General features: G+C 43.7%; 1 protein-coding gene across 5 annotated transcripts in view; it reads right to left on the bottom strand.

Moving 5' to 3' along the window:
• Nucleotides 1–7,100: 7,100 nt before the first annotated feature.
• Nucleotides 7,101–22,894, bottom strand: part of LRFN2 (leucine rich repeat and fibronectin type III domain containing 2) — a 250,447-nt gene continuing 234,653 nt past the window's right edge. For all 5 annotated transcript variants that reach the window (XM_083434462.1, XM_083434459.1, XM_083434463.1 and 2 more), the window contains one exon: nucleotides 7,101–9,731. In XM_083434462.1, the coding sequence (XP_083290588.1) occupies nucleotides 8,810–9,731 (922 nt within the window). In that variant the 3' untranslated portion in view covers nucleotides 7,101–8,809. The remainder of the gene's footprint in view (nucleotides 9,732–22,894) is intronic.

Here is a 22,894-nt window from a genome sequence, read left to right as displayed (position 1 = left end):
CTTACCCACACCCACACCAAAGTGAGAACACAAAATACATAATAAAACAAAAACAAAAGTAAACCAATAACCTAGGGTTGCTATATGTCCGGAATTTCCTGGATGTAGCCAGTATTTGGCCCTAACCATCTTCCCACAAACACATTTAAAAAGCTGTATCATAGAGAAATGTTTTCGCCTGGCACTCAAGGATATGCAATGAAGGTGCCAGGTGAACCTCCATTAAGTTACATTTTATGTCCTTTGATTTTTTACACTGCCACAGACCGTGCCACGATATTCAGAGGAGCTGAGTTCCAATCCACATGTTAGTGGGAGAGATGTGGATTTGGCCACGATGTGTGGAAGTCACAAAAGTCAATTCCCTCAAACCTCGTATCTTCATCTGGTTGACTGTGATGCTAGAGTGTGTGAGAGTCTGCAGTTTTATATGAGGAGAGACTGATGACAGAGGTCTGCCTTTGCTTTCAAGAACAAGAAGGGAGATAATCAATTGCTGCAAAGCGCAGCTGCAGTGTGATTAGGATATTTTCATAAAGTCTCGTAGAGTTTCTTCTACAACCCATTAAGCCCTAATTGTCACACTAATGTTATTTTATATTGTAAGAGTAGCTCCAGAATCCCGGTCTTATTGTACCCAGAGGACTCCGAGCAGCTTTTTAGCTTCACCAGGTTCTTTGCTGTAACCTTTTCAATCCATAATTATTATTCCGCCTGTGTAGACTCTCTCATTATTACTTAACAGTGTCACTCCTCTCACCACGACAAAGTGCAGTTGTGTAAATTAGAGCCACAATTAACCCAGCTCAGTGCTGAAGCAAGCACCTTCCTCCTGACAAGTTTTGAATTAAAGTTGATACATTTAGTCCCACAAGAAGGAGCCTCTGACCTTCATGTCGAAGGGCACAGCTGAGGTGGTTTATTTTTCCCATATGAAAAAAGCTTTGATCTGGGATCATCTTCTCTAATCTGGATGCTGATAGCAAATAGGTGTGGCCCACTTTATAGGGTCTTTCCAATTCAAAGCGTTACAAATCGCAGATGCAACAAAACTGTGGGGTGTAATCCATTGGAGCAGTCAAATACAACATTCCTTGTTTCCCTAGAGTGGACGCAGGCAGGGGGATGTTACTCCAGTCAGTATAACTTCCTGTTCCACTGGTCTGGAGAGTCCTCCCCCTGCATGTGACCAGGGAGATGGGTGTGACCCTGGCTGATTCCATAATCTTTCATGGAGTCATCTCTCTTTCTTGATGCCATGCTGCTCTGCTGCAGCCATTTTGTTCTCTTGATGCTATTTTCTTAATGTATTTTGCTGCCTGCTGGCTCTCAGCAGGCAGCACATGGGCTCAGTCCCCATAAAGGATTGACTCACACTATGTTCTGTAACTACAAGCTAAAGTCTGCCTTCAGGGATCATACTGTGAACTGAACGTGGGTAAACTTCTTGTTACTTTTAAGGAAATACTCTTGTGTCTTTATTCTTTTGAGAGGGATCAAAGGGGACACAAGAAATAATCCAGTCTGATCAAGCCAGACTGGATTGCTTGACTAAAGAGATTCAAACGAATCAGCAAACTAGCTTTCTGCTGTATTGAAGGGAATCTTTTCTGCTACATGACTCATTAGCATGAGTGAAGGAAGGATAATGTTTACCTCAAAGAAAGGACAATATTTAATCAATATATCCTTTCCTACTATCCTTAGCATTCCCACAAAAACCTGCAGAGTTCTTCTGTTTAGGATTCCATGCCCCTGCCCTTTTCCCATCACCCGCCCAATGGTCAGTGTCTTATATCCAGTCTAACTACTCCCCCTTAGGAATTTATTTTTTACTGTAAAGATATTTTGTGGTTCTATAGACCTTAGTGACTGTTAATTTATTTCAAGGGTCATCAGGGGAAAAATCACAAACGGGTTTTTCTCAGAAAATGCGACAACAAAATTAAGGAATACCATATAAAACACCAAAACAGATGATACATCGCTGTTCGCAAAATAGAATTCTGTTCGCTCAATAAATTTCCGCTCAGTGAAAAACGTGCACAAAATCCACAACCATTAATACACTCATATCTCAGTCAACCTACACATGCAGAAATCCCCCCATTTCATCACTCCCATTAAACAAAAATTAATCTAGGACTCCATCAACCCCAGTAAAAACCTCAAAACATTTCCCCCAAACACTCATGGTTATCCACTACAGCTGAGAGTTGTTAGGAGGCCCTCAAAGAGCTACATTTCCCAGCATCCTTAACAAACTACAGTTCCCTGGATTCTTTGGGGAAAGCTATGACTGTTTAAAGTGGTATAAGAGGGCTTTAAACGTGTCGTGAAGGTGTGGCCAGAGATAGTGTTCTTGCCAATTGCAAGCTTTATAAACTGGTTCTCTGTTTCTAGTGTTCTGGGTAATTAGTGCAATGATGACCGAGAAGCATTTGACACAAATAAATTTTGCTTTTAAAAAATACCTATTTAACTCAAAGGTGGGAAATCTCAGGCCTGGAAGCCAACTGTGGCCCTCAATCCAACCGTTGGGACTCACCTCAGGCCACATCCCTACCCTTGAACTGTGATAATGTCTTTTGGGTGGAGGATGGGCAATGTGTTTGTGCGTGTGGAGGTTATGTGCGGGAAGTTCAGTCTTTTGCTTGGTGGGAATATAGCCTTCTGTGCAGAAGTAAGAGATCCATCCATCTGTTACTCCATTCATTCTGGTTTTCTCTCTGGTCTCATCCACCAATGGCATGTGTCTCACAAAAACTTGAATGTGGCCCTCAGGCTACAGGGTTCCCCACCTCTGATGAAACAGATCTTTCCTTAATATTTACTAAACTATTTGTACTCTGGTTGTTGTTTGCCATACTGTGTAACTCCCCAATCCTAAGATGTACCTTCCTTTGCAAACCCATAGGCTACAGGTCTTCCTCTGCTCCTTCTTCCAACCTGGCTCCTCCATGTCCCTCAACATTGATGTGTTTCCTAGTCCTAGACTCAGTCAGTGAGTTTTTCCTCCCAAGTCCCTGTTATTTGGCAGCCCAATCTGCCAGGCCACAAAATTGCTTCTGGGCTTTGTAGCAAGTTTGGCCACCTTCAGCTGATTTGCCTGGCTGCCAACCAGTTGGCCAATGGGAGATTGCCTATCTGCAAGTGCGCACTACAAGCCACCGGCTCTCAGTATTGCAAGGAGGCTCTGTGGGAATATAGCTAATATAAAGCGATTGAACTTTGGCACTTGGCACCTGGAAACCCAAGTTGTTTATTCAGGGAATTTAGCCTGAAGTTTTATACCAGATGTAAGCCATATCACAGAGGACGAGATGGTTGGACAGTGTTCTCGAAGCCACAAACATGAGTCTGACCAAACTGCGGGAGGCAGTGGAAGATAGGAGTGCCTGGCGTGCTCTGGTCCATGGGGTCACGAAGAGTCGGACACGACTAAACGACTAAACAACAACAACAAAGCCATATCAGTGCCAGGTGTAATGAACATATTAACTTTGTCACTAAAGATGCAGCAGTAACTTTGAAGTGGAATTGCTAGAGTTAGAGTCGCTCTTTGTCTGTTTCTCTCTCTGTTTAAAAATGAGTTCAGTACATGCTTTCCTTTCTCCTCATGAAAGTGAACATTACAAGACCAATGTGGCTCTTTAGCTTTCTTGTTTTTTAATTCCATCTTCCTTTCATTAAATGGTCCCCAACAGGGCTTTTTGGAGGCACTAATGAAGAGTGAACAAATTGCAAACTTCGCCTGGGCTGAAGCGTAATTCACTCAGGGGGCTGGGGAGGAGTAGCAGTGGTTGGCAAATGCTCATAGACAATAAATCCACTCCTGCAGGTTGGGAGTGGAGTCTCTGCATAAGTGGACTCAGGTTATTTCATTATTTAGTTACCCTGAATAATTCAAATGGTCCTAATTGAAATAATCAGTCACAGAAATCAAGCATGGGGTTTCATCCATAGACATGGGAAATGCAATCCAGGCCATGAAATCTGTTAGTCCTACAAAGGACTAGTATTGTCTTATATTTGTATAAGATCTCTCCTTGTGGAATTAGTTTTGTCCCAGTGTAACTTCTTCTGTGCCTAGGGAGGCTCAGTTCCTTTGGCAGGAAGTTGGAAACCATCATGTATTAGAATTTATTTATTTTTAATTGTGACATGGCTGCTGATGAGATTTCTTCAGGTATTTCACCATCTTTGCGTTTATGATAACCACCATGAGTGGTACATGCTCTGGTTATCTCCTGCTTGGACTACTGCAATGCACTCTGTGTGGGGCAACTTTTGAAGGTGACTCAGAAACTACAAATAATCCAGAATGCAGCTGCCAGACTGGTGACTGGAAGCAGCTGCTGGGACCATATAACACCAGTCCTAAAAGACCTACATTTGTTCCCAGTATGTTTCTGATCACAAAGTGTTGGTGCTGACCTTTAAAGCTCTAAACGGCCTTGGCCCTGTATACCTGAAGGAGTGTCTCTGCCCCCATTGTTCAGCCCAGAACTGAGGTCTAGCTCCAAGGATCTTCTGGCGGTTCCCTCACTGCAAGAAGCAGAGGGCCTTCTCAGTAGTTGTGCCCACCCTGTGGAATGCCCTGCTTTCAGATGTCAAAGAGATAAATAATTATATAACCTTCCATAGACATCTGAAGGCAGCCCTGTATCGGGAACCTATTAATGTGTGATGTTCTGTTGTTGTGTTTTTCTATACCCTGCTGGATGCTGCCCAAAGTGGCTGGGGCAACCGAGTTGGATGGGCAAGGTACAAATTCATCATCCTCATCATCACCATCATCATTTAGTGCTTAGACTCTAAACCCCATTCAGCCATGAAGCTCAGTGAGTGATTTTCAGCTCATCACTATCTCCTAACCAACCTCTCAGGGTTTGCTGTTCTTTTTGTATTGAATTGTATCAAACACTCAGATGGATGTGTGTGGGTTACTAAGCAACTTCTCTTACCTTTTTGGAAATCTTACCAGCATCCTTTATCACTGGGATGGTCAACCTGTGTCCCTCCAGATGTGCTGGACTCCAGCTCCAATCAGCAGCTCCAGCCAGCATAGCCTGTGATCAGCATTCATGGGAGTTGTAGTTGAACAACATCTGGCATTCCTGCCGCACAGAGTCTGGCAACGGCAGTGCGTCCCAGACCGGTTTCCTCTCTCTAGTTTCTCCTTTCAGACATGCGCTTTGTGGTTTGAGTCATAATCCATTACAGTCAGTAATTAACTGCCTGGTATGAAAATATTCCGGTGCTGTTCGTCTTAGAGAAGATAACTCAGCCTCTTCATAAATTATAAATTGATGACTTATAAAATACACTAACCCCAGTGGGAAATAATCATTTCTTTCTGCAAAAGGGATTGTTAGAGGGAGCCATTTTGCACGCAGAGGCATGGAAAACAGTTAGGAAAACAGCAGCGCATGAATAATTTCAGTAAATGCGGTTAATCTAAACAAACAAATAGCAACATTTAGTAAGTGTTCAGAAGAAAGTAACTATTAAGGATTGGCTCCCTGGGAGTCAAAAAAGAGCTGACTGTATAACTGGGTATCAGATACTGTAGTAGTCTCCTGCGAAATGAATAATTGATGTAGGGCTAAAAACCACTACCACTGTATAATCCTATGCAACAATTTATACAATTAAAGGCAATTGCTGTGATTGCATTTTCTCCTTATGATTATGGAATTATAGGCTGATAGGATGCAATTTCATTTTATTACAATTACCCCCCCCACACACACACTAGAAAACATAATCACAGATTGATATAGATACACTAAGCAGGGAAGCAATTGTCCGAAGAATAGTAAGGGACATTTGGACAGGGAGGTTTGTAGCAGTATCTATACACACAGCGGCCTGTGTAGTTGATATGTGGTTAATTTTCAATTGACTGTCCAGATTTGGAGAGTCTGTGGGGTGGGGGACAGCCACATTAGAAGTTTGTTGAATGGAATATATGGGGTTGTCATATATATGAAAGGTCATCATATATATGGGTTGCAAGTGTGCCCAGCCTGTACATCTTATGGCACCTGTGAAAGGTCTCCGGAAATATCCTCTCAAAAATACACAATATGTGAGATACTGTTCAGTCCCTGTTTGCACTGGCTCAGCCTCCCCCTGCATTGAACACTCTCCCCATTTAAGCCATAGGAAGTAGTGGTCCCTCCACCTCCCACAATCACCCTTAAGGATAGCTTAGCAATTGTCATTTATATGTCATTGAAGTAGACTTCAAAAGGGGAACACATCTGGTAACTCACATTTTCACTCACTGTGTTTGTTGGTGACACTGAATTTGGGCTGGTCACCAAGGGGACTGCTGGGAAGTTCAGGCGCCTAGCCAATGACATATTGCATTTGGGGTAGAGATGATCTGTGAAATTGATAGCTCTCACTGACTTCAGGAAAAGTCGTGATCTTTTCATCATCTTTATGTTACAACCATGTAAAGAAACATTGTTCTATGTTGCATTTCTTTTCCTTTTAACCACAAGAGGTAACTGATGGATCAAAAGTAGCAGCTCTTGTGATCTTCAAGTAATCTCATGATTGACAGTAGGTAAGGTAAAGGTAAAGGACCCCTGGATGGTTAAGTTTAGTCAAATTTGACTATGGGCACTCATCTCTACTTTCAGTCCAAGGAAGCCGGCAATTGTCTGCAGACAGCTTTCTGGGTTATGTGGCAAGCATGACTAAACTGCTTCTGGTGCACAGAATACTGTGACGAGTGGCAGGGCACACAGAAATGAACTTTACCTTACCACCACAGTGGTACCTATTTATCTACTTGCTCTGGTGTGCTTTCAAACTGCTAGGTGGGCAGGAGCTGGGACAAAGCAATGGGAGCTCACACCATCACACAGATTCAAACTGCCGACCTTACCATCAGCAACCCCAAGAGGCTTAGTGGTTTAGACCACAGGTATGTATGTATGTATTATTATTATTATTATTCCACTTGAAAGAAATATTATTGGTTGAGTGTTCAGAACAGGTCACCAAAATAAATGAACGAAAGAAAAGAGGCTAATTTTTCCCAATAAGTTTTTTTTACTGTACATTTTGTAGCAAAAGAGGGAGAGAAAAAAGAAAATATTTTGTTCACAGGGATGTCATTTTCTAAAACTTCAAATAGGAAACATGACGAATAACAAGATCAAATACACAGCCATGTCACAATAGATCTCTGAGCTTTTCTCTCTTAAAAAAAATACATAGAGATTTGTGTGTGTATGTGTGTTTCTTCTATCCTTTGCCACCTTTCTCAGCACATCCCTTAAAAATAATGTGCAATTTCAGAAATGGTTTCCAAGTGGAATGATTCCTGGGAGCAAATAAATACAGAAAAATATATCTGAATTAAAGGCTGGTTGCTCTTGCTGCCATTAAGTACTGCAAATTTCACAGCTGTCATGATTTAGTGAAGTTGCACATGCATATCCTCAGCAATCCCAGGTCTTGCAGCGATGTGCCTGCAAATGCGTCTGGTGATTAGTTTGCAAGCCACAACAGTTGATCTCAAAAGAGCGAGGATCTTGGCATGAGAGAAGGGCATGTGAAACTGGTGAGGGAAGGGAAGCAGCACCAAAACAATTAAACATGGGACACCACCTATTCTGCAAAGCATCTTGTTTTCCATGGCTTATTGGAAACATCCCCCTAATCAAACATTTCACTGCACAATATGCCTAGAGATCTCAAGTTCTTCTGCTCTTGTTTTGATGGACATTGCTACATGCCATTTGGTGGCACTGAGCACACAAGAACGGTGCTTGTTTGTTTTCTGGAAAGGGTATGCAAGTCTACATTGTTCGTGCTCAGCTGAACAGAGGGAAACTGCCTAACCTTAGCTGGAAGTGATTTATGAAGAGATAATCAAAACAGTTTCATTTCCCCCCACCCTTTGATTATGAAAACTGGCTTCCTCTCTACCTCCCTCCTCTCAGACATCAAACTCCCTCAGACAGTTGACCAAATTATCTGCAGCCTCCTTATACACTGACAAACAAAGGATCATGAAGGGAATGGACAAAGGGGGAATCTAAAAAAATATTAACTCCTAGATTTCTTTTCCCCACCTGATATAAAGATTAGAAGAGGAAAACAAGTGTGCAGTTCACTAATTGACTGGTCTTCCTTAATTTAGTGCAGGAAAGAAAAGCAATAAAAATAAACAGCAGAGACCTTTTTATTATTTCTGGGAGGAAAGAGATAAAAAAAAAATCCTCAGCCAAACCATGGCAAGAAAATTTCCACGTGTTGCTGATTCCATTATGAGATTAAGCCGAGAAGATGGTTTGCACGCATGCTCTTTGTCTCCAGATGCTGTCTTGATGAAGGTCCTTGGACAACCATAGTGGCAGCTGGGCTTATCCTCAGGTCATCTTTATATCCATGGGAGTCTCCTTTTTAGAAAAAAGAAGAGGGAAGGAATTCCTCTCTGAATGAAACATATGCCGCTTAACCTGTTTTTAATCCTCATTTAAGCTTTTTTGACAGTTCACCAGGAATGCACCCGTGATTTCCTTGAGACATTCACACAAACATAATGAATGTGTTGGATACATTTCATCAGCTTCTCTCACTCTCACTCTCTCTTTCTCTCTCTCACACACACCTATTAACATTTCATAACCTCTCTTATCCAACTTGATTATCTGACCGATATACGGCTGTGTGCGCGCACATGTGTTGTGTGTTTCTCCCATCACGTTTATGGCCTTTTTAACAATCATGGACTTCTGTTATGCTTGGAGGGATTCAGAATGGAACGGAGGGCCACTCTTATTTACACTGTGCTTTCCATCACCCACTCCGAGCTCCCATAAGTTCCCCTCGCCCCTGTCAGGTCACTGTCGTCATACTGCAAAAGCATGCCGTTCACTGACAGGCTGCGTTTTGTCCAAATGTTTGTGATCTTTTTGGGGTAGTTGCAACACTGAGAGGTGGAAAAGTCTCCCATGTCAAAAGAATGGCTACGCTTAGTTTTACCCTCCAGTGGCAACATGAGGAGGCTACGGAATTTGGACTCATGCTGGCCCAGCAGTGGCTCCTTGTCTGAGTGATGGGCCACTGTTGAAGTTCTGGAGTCTATTGTGTCCTCCTTTTTCTGACACTTCAGTTCCAGGGAGGCAAAGGCTCCCATGAGCCGATCAATGTTGTTGTGCTTTGACCTCGATGGGGGCCTCCACTTACTGGACAATGTGCCCTGCTCACTTTGGAGGCTGTAGCCATCGCAGTCGCGACTATTCACAGAGCTAGAAGAAGAGGAGATGCTGCTGTGTGCAGACTCACAGTTAAACTCCATGAGCTCGTTCCTTACCACCACTTTGGGGTTGACTTGGGGCAGGACCCCGTTCTGAACAGGCTGGGATCCATTAGTTTGTGAATAGACATTGCTAACGTTAGCCATCTTCCCCGGGGCATTGTTGCAAACCTTGTACCGGACCATGAGTACGACGATGAACACCAACAGAGTTGCCACGATGATGCCTCCGATGATCAGGATCATTGTCCCCCCTAGGAACTGGCTGTGCATGGACTGGCACTGGGGATAGTCCTCTTTGGTGTAGAACTGGGCGCAGCCCACAATGTTGGTAGCGGTGAGCGTCGTGGCGGTGTCGTCCCACATGGCCAGAACGCAAAGATCATAGCCTGTCCCAGATACCAGGTTGTTCACCACAAAAGCCTTGTTTGTAGCAGGGATCATCCTTTAGGGGAAAGAAAACAGCAACATTAGTTTAAAATGTGATGGGAAAGTAGTGTTAGTACGGTGGGTGGGGGCCAAAGCACTGGACAGCAGCAGAAGGAAATATCTAAATCTTAGTTTATTTCCTCAAATGCCTAAGTCAAAAGACATTTAGCTGTTCATCTCTGAATATGTCTCCTCTACCAATTCTGTCATCATACTCTTTTTCCTCCCTCCCTCCCTCCTTACAGTAGAACACATATTATCCAAAATCCTGAAATACTTGATATTCACAGCCTCTGGTGTCCCTGCACTCCTTCATTCCTTTCCTAACTCTGACCTTCAAGGTCACTAGTATCCTTGAATGGTGCATGGGGGTCTAGCCGTTCCAACATTACTGCTGGGATTAAATCCATGTTAACACACATTATAAATCCGGAAAGTGGTTTTCATTTATTAACCTAGCAATAGAAACTCAACAAGGGGCAATTCCTTTGGTTTAAAGACATGACTGGGTCACTGAGTTATAATCCTGTAAGCATCCAAGATCTAACTACCTAGCTCTCCTTTTCTTGTTAATTTGGCTGAAAGGACAAAGGTGTTAAAATGGGACAAGAAAAAGCCAGGAGGTTAGACTACTTCTTTTGTATACAATATATATACTGTGTGCGCACACACACACAAAAACCAAAACCAAACCAAACCAAACCCACAACCCCATGCTGATCAAGGAATAAGAAAAGCAGAGTATTGTTTCTAACTGGATATGTATCCAGCTGACATAGGCAGCTTACATAATAAGTGATGAATCAGCAAGTTCTTCTTAGGAAACTGTCATTTCTAGAGCTCTGCCTTTGTGACAGCATAGGCTGTAGCCTGAACTGTGAGTGGGAAGTGAGACAAGTCAATCAGCCAAACCAAACCCCCCTCCTTGTTACGTTTGCTGCTGTCACCATGCGGACATCTTTATTTTTCTCTGACTTCTTCCACTAAACAGCCCTTTAACATTACGGACTTTAACCGTCCTCACCTACTCCTTGTGTTGCGTAGAAGAGCAAGGCACTTAAGTGTGGCCACAAACCTATTTTTTACAAAACCAATTGTACTTTTAGTTAAAGTTTAAGAAAGGCAACACAGTAAGCAGTTTTTGAGGGGGGGGGACTTCTTTAAAAAGTAATTTTATGATTGGAGTAGCTGTTCAATCAAATAGAAGCAAATAAAAAAAAAACTAGAGATAAACACATCCAGTACGTTTTTTCTAGATAAATAGGTGCAGGTACTCACCATGAAGTTGTTACAGTAATTGCTACACTTTTTAACAACAACAAAAAAGAGGTGCCAGTGCTGGGTATCCTTGAGTAGCCCCTGAAAAAAAGCACTGCTCTATCAGATACTGTTTCCCTAACCAATACTTATCAACTTGCACCCATTGATTCAATTTCTGGGTCCCTTTGTGGGGTTTTTTCCCTGGCTCATTTTTTCCAATGCCTGACTCTGCTGCCTATCACTTTACACTGTTCAGGATCTCTGTTTGGGCCTCGTTACTCTCTTGTAGCTCTTCCACTCCAGCGCTTTGAATCTCAGTGTTCATAACCTTCTAACAAACTACAGTGGTACCTCGGGTTAAGTACTTAATTCGTTCAGGAGGTCCGTATTTAACCTGAAACTGTTCTTAACCTGAAGCACCACTTTAGCTAATGGGGCCTCCTGCTGCTGCTGCGCTGCCAGAGCACAATTTCTGTTCGCATCCTGAAGCAAAGTTCTTAACCTGAAGCACTATTTCTGGGTTAGCGTGTCTGTAACCTGAAGCATATGTAACCTGAAGCGAATGTAACCCGAGGTACCACTGTATCCTCCTTTATAGCTTGACTCCTGCTCTCAACCTTTTCTCCAATCAGAAGGAGAGTAGAGTCTTAGTTGAGATTCTATTTCCCATCTAGGAATGTAAGAAACAAACAGTCATGAATAAATAGTAGCTGCCTACGATCTGACCCCTGTCTGAAATCCTGACCCACTGTCAGCCTGCATAGACTAGGTATCAACCATTTTAGACCCAGGACCTACTTATAAACTAAACATGTATTTGAAGATCCATTTCTTAATCTTCTACCATATATTTGCACAGTGGTACTGCTCCTGTTTATGTTTATTGAAGAGCAAAAAAGAGGACACATTTTCCGACCTCTACTTTTAACTATGGATTGCTATGACGACTCTCATTTTACATACCCATGAAAAAGAGGACATGTCCTGGAATAAGAGGACATATGGCAACCCTACATCCCGTTGCAATTCACCTTGGATCAGGCAATGACCCACTAGTGGGTTCTGGCCTACCTATTGAATGCCAGTGGTGTAGACCAGGGTTTCCCAAACTTGAGTCTCCAGCTGCTGTTGGACTACAACTCCCATCATGCTTACCTAGCAGAGCCAGGGATCATGGGAATTGTAGTCCAAAAACAGCTAGTGACCGAAGTTTGGAAAACCCTGGTGTAGACAATATTGAAGTAGATAGACCAATGCTCTGCTTCAGTATAAGGCAGCTTCTAATTTTTCCTAGTAGGCAATGTGGCCCATACAGATACAAACATAGAACTGTAGAATAACAGGAGATTCTGTTTAACACAGGCAGCTTAATAAGTACAGTAGATTTCTGAAGTCTACATGGGTCTCCTGTCAATGTAGCGCTGCATATTAAGAATAACTCAGAGTGGAAATAAGAACAAGATAAAGCTCTCTCCTCACCACTGTCCCTATTGTTCCTCATCTACAGCAACAAAATCTGTGGAATGAGGGCATATTCACAAATTGCATTTTAAACTAAAGATTGGTTCTTCAGCATGCTATATATAGAAGCAGTTCCTCAAGTATTAGTTGCCAGCCATACTTTTCAGTTACAAGATAGTAACAAAACTTTCCAGGGCAGAAATTAATGATAGAACTGTTGGAAGTATTCCTTCATAGCCAATGAGCCTTATTTCCATCTGGTAATACATTGCATTCTAGGGTCTCTGAAGAGAAAGAAATCTGTATAATGAAGCTAGACAGCAATAAGGAGGAAGCCCACAGTCATGGAGCAAAAGTTAAAAGTGGTGGGAGTACTTTTATTTAGGATGGACCTTTATTTAGGCCCCAACCACAACTTACATTTGGCTTCACCAAAATTTTCCTGGGAAACGCAGTTTGTTAAGGGTGCTTAACATACTACAAAAATATGTAACTGCTCTCTAATATCACTCTCCATACTCAAGGACTCGAAAGTGGCCAATGTAACACCAATTTTGGAAAAGGGACCCAGAAGGGTTCCTGGAAATGATGGGCTGGCAAATGTAATGTCTGTCCTGGGAAAACTGGTGGACTTGACACCAAGACTACCTTCACTGGACTCTTTTTGGCATCTGCTTAAAACAGGCACCCCCAGACTCAGCCCTCCAGATGTTTTGGGACTACAATGCCCATCATCCCTGACCACTGGTCCTGTTAGCTAGGGATGCTGGGAGTTGTAGTCCCAAAACATTTGGAGGGCCGAGTTTGGGGATGCCTGGCTTAAAACATTTTTGTTTAGACAAGTATATCCAGGTATGCAGAAATTACATGTGTTTTCTTTCTTTTTAACTCTTGTTGGGTTTAATCATAAAATAATTTCAATATTTTATTTTATGGTTTAAACTATTTAGATATTTTCTTACAGTCATGCAATATATATGTGTGTGTGAGAGAGAGAGCTTGTTAAATAAATAAATAAATAAATAAATAAATAAATAAATATTTTCTTTTCTTCCCCATGGAAAAATAAAATTAATGAATATTTTTCTCTCTCTCTACTGGTGACTGAAGAGATCATTCACACTTCAGGATTAAGCAAGCAGCAGCTCCATCTCCTTACCTTAGCTGAAGTGTGAAACTAGTTGCTTAGGATTAATCATACTTTAATCCTTTTTTTAAATTCGCACCACCTTCATCTGAGATATGAATTAGCCACTCCTTATAAGCCGTGCTGAATTCTTTGAGGACTTCTCTGCCATTTGATTACAAAGCAGAAAGCTAGAGGTGGTGTTTCACATAATATTCTGTGTTTATATTCCATGGAGTTGCCACCACAGATGTCTTGAAACTGTCTGAGGTTTCTTTATTCTCTCTCCCCTGTACCCACATTCTAAACTAGGGTGGGGGAACCTTAAGCTTCTCTCTCTGGCCTTCAAGATGGAAGAAGGCATCCATTTCCTTTCCCTCCTGTATTCCTCAGGTGCAGCACCATATCCATTCAGCTATTCTTCTCCCAACAAAAACTATGCCATTTGTCTTGCTGTCTGCTGTAGCAGAATTTTACATAATGAATGATGTCATTATGTTATTCCTCATTTTGGTACAGAGGAAATACACTGGAAATGTGGGATGGGGGACACACACACACTGTTTATTGCATGGAAACAAAATAGCAAATATCTACCGCATTTGCAGTGTTGTTTTCCAGTCTGAACATGAGACAAAAAAATGCTAACGTAGGTCATTTCTGTCCCTGGTTCCATTTTCATCAGAATTATCTAACATCCCTGCTGCCCAGGCCACTTACATCTCTCTCCAAGCCACATCCCTTACTAGTCCTGCTCTGTATTGGCTTTTCCTGAACTGGGATGTGTCCTTGAATTGTCATCATGCTCTTGCTTGCCTGGATACAGAATAGGCAGATGTGTTTGTGTATAAACCTCTGACTGTTGCATGGCTGAAATGCAACCAACCATACAAAGGTAAGAACCCAATCTATTGTTTCGCTCACCTTTGCCTCTGGCTCTCTCACCAATGGTGTGCAGCCCCCAAAAAAGCTCTCCATCAAGGAATGTGGTCTTTAGACTGAAGGTTCCCCACCACCGTCCTAAATCAAACCCTACCCAAACTGCTTTTCTCCATTGCAGAGGGTTGGACTAAATGATCCTTGGAGGCCCTTCCAATTACATGATTCTACTTTTCTTTAACCCCTTCATGGATCACTGCCTTGTCATGGCAAAGGGGTTTGAATAACTCCAGGAAGCTCTGAGCTATGCCATGCAGGGCCACCCAAGACGGACAGGTCATAGCCAAGAGTTTAGACTAAATGTGATCCACCTGGAGAAGGAACTGGCAAACCACGCCAGTATTTTGCCAAGAAAACTCCACGGACATAAAAAGGAGAAGCTTTGAGAAGAAAGTGAACATTTCCAAGGCATGCTCTGGTTCATGGGGTCATGGAGAGTCACACACGACTAAGATGACTAAACAACAACAACAACAACTTTTCTTTAAAAGCCACCACTGATTTCCCCCCATTCCCCTTGCCTTTACTTTCTGCAGCACTCCCTGGGAATACTTAATGTCAAAGTGAATTCATTTTTACTCCAACAATAAAGTTTGGTAAATGATATGATTGCTGCCTAGTTTTCGTGCACCAAGTGGGCCCAGCTGATACCAATCTTTAATCACAAGCCAATCGCACAACCTTATCTCAGAAAGCTGTTGCAAGCATCCGACATACTCATGCAATTACAGCTGCTTGCATGAGTGGTCTAGTCAGGTGAGTAATACATCGTTGGAGGAGGCCAGTCATGGAATTGATAGCTTCTTCCATGCTTAGAATTATTATTATTATTATTTGTTACTTAAACTCCGCCCATCTCGCCTGGCCTCCCCAGTCACTCTGGGCAGGGGAGTTTTCTAATAAAGGAGCAAAAGTCATCACCTTCCCCAATAAGGAGATTACTAGCACAAACTATTAAGTGCATGTGCATGCTGGCTACATAAATATTAGCAGTGCCTCGCTTAGCTGCTTGGGATAAATGCAAAAGAAGAGCACAGTGCCATGATCTCTGCAATAAAGCACCACAAGAATTGCTAGGTCTAACTTGCAACCAAATATTGTTCTTCAGTGACACCGCATTTGTTCTTAGTGATTGGTGAATTTCCCCAAAGAACTTAAATATGTGGAAGCATAAACAAGTAAGCTTGTTAATGAGCTGTTCCCTTTCCGCTGCTCTTTCTCAATGAGGCATTATTTTATGCAGCAAAGGCACAATCCAGTTATTGCTTTTTGCGGCTATTTCATTTGTGTGCTAGGTGTTGCCCAGAAGTGATGTGATCACCCGCCTCAGAGGATTTATATGGCAGAGATGGCAACAGTAAGATGAACTCAGGGATGAAGGAATAATAATGACAGGGAAGGGGAAGAGATCAGCGCCAGTAGATGGAATTGAGAAAAGGATCCTGCTGTGGTCTATGGCTTCAAGAAAGAAGCAGCTTTAGAGAAGTATTTTTTAAAGAGAAGACAAAAATGTGTAATGTGACCGAAAGTGATAGAAAGCTGCTTGTATTATTTATAATATTATGAAATGAGCTCTGCTATTTTTCTGGTGTCTTTACACAAAGTGCAAAACTGCAAGAATATTTGTGTCAGGGGAATGGAATGCATAGCTACTACCAACTGGGGAAATGGTCTTATTGACTTGGGATGTTTATACAAATAGGCCTCTGATCCTAATAAGCATATCACTGCAGAACTGAGGTATAGCATCCATAGCTAAATGCAAATCTAAGGGCTGCTCTTACTTGCTGCTGCTGCTGATGTTGTTGCTGATATGTGTGTGTTTTAAAGGCATCATGGGGATGATTTTCATCATGACTGCCATGTGCAAGGATGGTTTTTAACCCTTTCCTCTTCTGCTACAATCCCAATGACCCTGGCCACTGCACCAGTTATTCACCCAGGGAGGAAAGCAGATATTGGTGCTAGTGGAAGCTGTGGTGCAGCAATTTTCATCAAAAGCATGGGATGGAAAGGGTTAACTCCCTCTGGAAACATGCCACATTCCTGACCATATTTGCGCCATACCTGCAAGGGATTTTTTTAAAAAAGGATACCATAGCAAGTGTAGCATCACATCTAATCTGGTTTAAAATGTGCATATGAATGCCATTCCTGGACAGTGTGATACTTCCAAAAGGCTGTATACCATAATACAAGGGGCATTGGCCAAGTTGGCTCAGGAGGGGGGATTTGTCCCCACCCTTGTAATCAGAATTTTGGTGAGAAAATGGCTATGGACAGGCATGAAAAATGGATGCAAGATTTGGAGATGAAAACTCAATCCAATAAAGATTTATAAAATTCTGAGATTTATGCAGAAATGTGGAGAACTGAGTTTGAAATTGGAATATTGAGAAACTGAGCAAGAACGAATCTAAGAGATTGAGTCATCCCTTTCCTAAATGGACCCAGTTTATTTGCTTGAGCAAATAACCATGACAGCCGTGGTTTCTTTTAATTGCAAATCCAGACATACCAAGAGTATTAGAGTTAAACCTGTACACCTGCCTTCCTGAATCTAAGAATATGGGAGAGTAGTTGTGGCATCGTCAAGTTCAGCGGTCAGTGTGAATTCTCCCTTCAGTGTTGTATTCATGCTTTGAAGGTAACATTTTAAAATATCAATGCAGGATCAGATCTGTGTTTCAGAAGCATGTGGATTAGAAGCAGTCACCAATCCAGTGACATAGAAGTAGTTGTCTCCACAGTGCATCACAAGATCTCCACTCTCGTTAAATGCTAGTAATTTTGAAACGTGGAAACCCCAATTAAAGATTGTTCAGAGTTTTGAGCTCCCATGGGGATACCAACCCAGATTACAGCTAAAATGCTTGGGATGTTATCAAATCCTGCCCAGCTACCACTTTTTAAAGGACTCTTTATTTCATCCCTGATACCACACCTGCACGGCTAACTTTCCGTGATTAACAGTACCAGGAGTGCAGAGCAGCTGTGAAAGGATGCACTGTGTGATGGAGCAAAGCAGGAATTGGAGTGGCCTCTCTCAGCTGCGTATGTTGGGGATAATCAAAGAGTCATCAATATCCCAGAGTGAAAATGTGTCTGCATTGATTTTAGGTGTGAAGACTCTTAAGAGCTACCATCAATCACAGCCGACTAGCAATACGTTTTGAGGAGGGAGGGTTATTTCAGAGAGTGTCTCAAAAATAGTCTTGAGATTGGGTAACTTCATGAAAAGTAGATCATCCTCTTCAGACATGGGAGCACCACCTTTGCTTTTATTTGTTAACTCCCAGAGTGCTTGAATACTTTCTCATTCAACCTGAAGTGCTCATATTTCAGATTCATATGGCATGGAGAAAGTGAATGTAGAATTTTTTTTCGTCTCTCTCTCTCGTAACACTAGAATTCATGGACCCCTAATGAAGCTGAATGTTGGAAAATTTGGGACAGATAAAAGAAAGTCTTTACACGGTGTGTAACTATGGAAGTCACTCCCACAGGAGGAAGTGATGGCCATCAACTTTGATGGCTTTAGAAGAGGACAAATTCATGGAGGAGAGGACTATGTTCTGCCTCCACAGAGGCAGTAATGCTTCTGAATACCAGGTGCTGGAAACTACAGAAGGGGGAGAGTGCTCTTGTGCCCAAACCCTCCTTGTGTGTTTTCCACAGACACCTGGTTGCCCATTGTGAGAATGTGATGCTGGACTAGATGGGCCACTGTACTGCCATTGTCCTTCCTGTTGGGACCGTGCTGAGGAGGGCTGTATTGAGGGGTAATGGTGGGAACCATAGAATTATAGAGCTGGAAGAGACCACAAGGGCCATCGAGTCCAACCACCCCTCTCCCTGCTGCTGTTGCTCCTGAATCTTCCCAGGAGCAGCAGGACAGTATAGATTTGGAATAGTGGTTTGCAGAGGGGCATAGTTCAGAAAGCAGAAGCTGGGAAATACTGGATGGGGAACAGCTAGGTGAAGAAATGTTGGGAGCAGTAATGAGGTAAACTGCTATGCCTCGGCTCTAAAGGGGAGGGATTTCCTGGGACGTCTGCCAGGAAATGACGTGAGCAGACTGGAATGTTCTTTGTGTGCTGTGAAAGCGAAAGTGTCAGTGTGTCAGCAGCTCGCTCGGTGAGAGGAGCTGGCAGAGATGCAGTTGAGCTCTGATGGATTTTTGCCAATGTTATCGGAGCAATAAAAGACTTTAAGGAAAGAATCTGCCTTCGTTTAATTTAAGCCTTTATCACACGTATGCTGCGCTTATTCTGCTAAGGTGTTTTACTGCTGTAGGAGTGAAGCAAGAGTTCACGCAGCAGAGCGTGCTGGACTGAGGAGCCAATAAATCAATTTGGGAAGATTTACTGGCAGCACCGGGCTAATTATCCTAACAAGGTTATGGACTTCAGCACGTGTGGAAAAAGGCTTTGATGCTGTGGAGTGCAAGATCGCTTGCCGGAACTTCAAAGGGAAGATGCAAGGAGCCAACAGCCCCACAGACTCCCGGTTTTGGCTGAGTGAGTATAAGCCGACAGAAGGGAAGGGCCATGGCTCAGGCAGCTTCAGAAAACTTTAATATCCCCTTTGAGAGACTGAGTGAGTAGAAAGGGGCTGAGAAGGGCAGAAGATGGCTCTGAAGCACAGTTTTGGCTGTGAGCCTTTGCCATGTCAGAAGCTTACCCCCAGCACGTGGCTGGCGTGGAGCTTTCATGTGGAGCTTTCCCTAGTGGGGGCAGGTTTGTGGGGTGTTGTCCAGAAACCCCAGAAGGCAGCAGAGAGCACAGAGGTGCAGAAAGCAGCAGAGCAGCGTGTGCTAGCGTTTCTAGCAGAAAACGTGGACGTACACCTGTTACCTCTGGTACGAGAGGCTAGAAGGCCTAGTGCAGCGTGGCGAGCACTCCAAGAAGCTTGTGAAGCAGGAGTGGGAGGCCTAAGCCAAGACGTGGCCGCTGCGACGCCAGAAGGGGCAGAGAGCCAAGATGGCGCTGAGAGCCCAGCTGAGAGCAGCTGGGAGAAGCTCCCAAGAGAGGGGGGCAGCAGAGCTGCTGTGGTTGCTGCAGAGAGCTGCTTTGATGCTGAGATGAGTCTGTTTGAGAAGCCTGGAGAGGGGCCAAGCCCAAGCTGGAGAACCCCAGACCCACCAGACCCACCAGAGGGGGTGCAGGTTATCGACCTGGGAGCCCCGGTGCTGAGAGTGGGGGGGCAGAAAGAAGCAACAGCGCAGAGAAGCCTCTTTCTCCAAAGGCTACTACCACCAGCTGGTTACTCCAAGGAGCACAGAAACCTTCCCGTGGGAAGCTGTCTACAGAGAAAGCCTTCAAGGTCGGACATCTGGCGAAAGGACTGATAAGAGCGGTGGACTTGCGTGAGAGAAGTCCAGTCTCCATGGCAACTGAGAGAGTTGCAACAAAGGCTGCAGTGAAGAAAGTCAACACAGACCCTAGTCAAGGGGGCAGTGAGAGGAGGGTTGTTGCTATGGCGACCCAGGAATGTCAACAACACAACTCACTGACTGTTGTGATTGACAGTGGAGCCTCGAACTCGCTAGTGACATCTGGCTGTCTGCTGAGAGATTGCAGGCCAGTTGAAACTGAAAAATATGTGACGTTTGCGGATGGAAGCCGAAAGAGACTGACTGAGACTGGATTGTTTTACTGTCCTTTTCTTAAGCATGAAGTTAAGGCTTTTGCAGTGCCTGGTTTGACCAATTGTCTGTTAAGTGTACATGATTTGCTAACAGAGGGCTTTCAAGTTTCTTTTGCAGGTGACAAGTGCGAATTCTACAAGGATGGCAAACATGTCTATACAGTGCATGCCAAAGACAATTTGTTTACTGTTAACCTGTCTTTGTCCACAGGAGAAGAAGACGCAGAGGACGCCAAGGGGCAATGTGTGAATGTAGCGCCCCACAATGGTTGTGCTCATATTTGGCATAGACGCTTTGCTCATTTGGGGTGGGCATTTCTTAGAAAAGCACCAAGTTTAACTGAAGGGTGTGACTTTAAGAGTTGTGACAAGTTTTTAGATTGCAATGCATGTAAGCAATCTAAGATTGTAACTTGCTCCTATCCGAAATCAGAGAGACGCACCACACAACCTTTTGAGTTAATTCATGCAGATTTGTGTGGGCCAATGGCGGTGGAATCTTTGGGGAAGTCAAAGTTTTCTTTGATTCTGGTTGATGATTTTTCGAGAAATTCTTGGACCTTTGCTTTGAGAACCAAAGCTGAGGCAGCAAAAATGATTAGGGATTGGATCATAGCTGTGGAGACGATGTATTCCACCAAGGTGCGTGGCTTTCAGAGTGACCGAGGTTCGGAATTCACTGGATCAGCTCTGCAAGACTTTTTCAGGGAACAGGGGATTAGCCACAGACTCACTGCTCCTTACTCTCCGCAACAGAATGGTGTGGCAGAGAGGAAAAACAGGACAGTGCAAGAGGCAGTTTCTGCAATCCTTTGGGATGCAAAGCTACCCCAAAAGTTCTGGTCTGAAGCTTGGAAGTATGTGGTACATACGCAGAACAGAGTGTACAACTCTAGTGTGGGAAATACACCGTATTTCTTACTGCATGGAAAAAAGCCCAAGGTTAATTACTTCCGTGTGTTTGGTTGTGAAGCCTGGGTGCTTATTCCAAAGGCTCTACGCAGAAAAGGCGAGCCAAGAGCAAAGAAAATGATCTTTGTAGGGTATGAACCTGGCTCAAAGGCCTGGAGGTTTGCGTACCCCAGTGGTGATCAGTCAAGACTGGTTGTGAGTAATAGTGCAGAGTTTTGTGAGCAAGCAGGCTGGGAGCGTCTGCACGCAAACCCAGAGGTGGTTATGCAACAGTCCTATGACTCAGACGCTGAAGAGGAGGATGATGAAGTGGTTGCAAGGGACCAAGGTCCAGAGCAACAAAGTCCAAGACAGGGACAACTTAGACTCCCTCAGAGGGGGGAACCTAGAACACCTCCTCTGACAAGAGTCAAGCTTGAACCAAAGAGTGAGCCTTCTTCACCCGTTGAGCCAGCTGTGAAGCCCAAAAGGCGCAGCAGGTCAGAGGGGGAAGATGCTGAGGTTGAGGAAGAAGAAGCAGTGTCACCAAGAGTCACACTGAGGAGATCAGCGAGGACAAGGAGACCTCCTGATCGGTATGAGGCTTCAGGTGTCTGGGTAGGTTCAGCTAGATGTGAACCTGAGTCCTTTGAGGATATTCAGAGTTTACCTGAGGAAGAAGCAGCTGAGTGGCACAAGGCAATGGACAAAGAGTTGAAGTCCATGAAAGATCTAGGTGTGTTTTCACTCACTGAACTGCCACCAGGCAAACAGGCAGTAGGTTGCAGGTGGGTTTACCATTTGAAACCCACAGAGACTGGGCAACCACAGTGTAGAGCAGAGGCTCAGAGAACGCTTGTAGCTTGTGAAGCACTGAGAGTTCGGAATGTGTGTCAAAGCGTTCAAGAGGGATTAGTAGCACTGAAGTATTGTCCCTCTGCAAAGAACCTAGCTGATGGCTTAACGAAGCCACTCTCCTTCCAGAGACATGGAGAGTTTTGCGTAGGTTTAGGTTTGGAACGACCAAGGGTCGATTCTACCCTCCGATCCGAGGCAAGAGGGGGTGTTGGGAGCAGTAATGAGGTAAACTGCTATGCCTCGGCTCTAAAGGGGAGGGATTTCCTGGGACGTCTGCCAGGAAATGACGTGAGCAGACTGGAATGTTCTTTGTGTGCTGTGAAAGCGAAAGTGTCAGTGTGTCAGCAGCTCGCTCGGTGAGAGGAGCTGGCAGAGATGCAGTTGAGCTCTGATGGATTTTTGCCAATGTTATCGGAGCAATAAAAGACTTTAAGGAAAGAATCTGCCTTCGTTTAATTTAAGCCTTTATCACACGTATGCTGCGCTTATTCTGCTAAGGTGTTTTACTGCTGTAGGAGTGAAGCAAGAGTTCACGCAGCAGAGCGTGCTGGACTGAGGAGCCAATAAATCAATTTGGGAAGATTTACTGGCAGCACCGGGCTAATTATCCTAACAAGAAACACTAGAAGAAAGAGGGTTAACAGATTCACAGACTCTGGAAAGCCCAAGGTTAAGAACAGATCAGAAAGTCTCAGAACAGAAAACATAGAGGTTACAAACTCAGATTACAAAACATAGGAGTGATGTAGATTAATAGGGACGAAAGGGGGTGTGATCCTTAATTGGGAGCACTGCCATTTCTAGGAGATGTGTTCTTTATTCTCTCGCTGTGATTATTAAAGTTTCTAACTGGTAAGACGTTCCTTTCTTTGATCTTCTGATCTATTGCCATGGGGGGAGGAAGCCGATTCCCCGAAGCCTGACACTTCCGTTGGAACAACCATGTGGTGATTCACTTTTGGTACACAGCTGAGCTCAGAGGTTAGCTAGGCACC

This window comes from Podarcis tiliguerta, assembly GCF_965153285.1.
Source record: "Podarcis tiliguerta genome assembly, chromosome: 3".
Classification (NCBI taxonomy): domain Eukaryota; kingdom Metazoa; phylum Chordata; class Lepidosauria; order Squamata; family Lacertidae; genus Podarcis; species Podarcis tiliguerta.
Note: the sequence above shows the minus strand (reverse complement) of the source record. Positions and strands in the feature narration are given on the sequence as shown.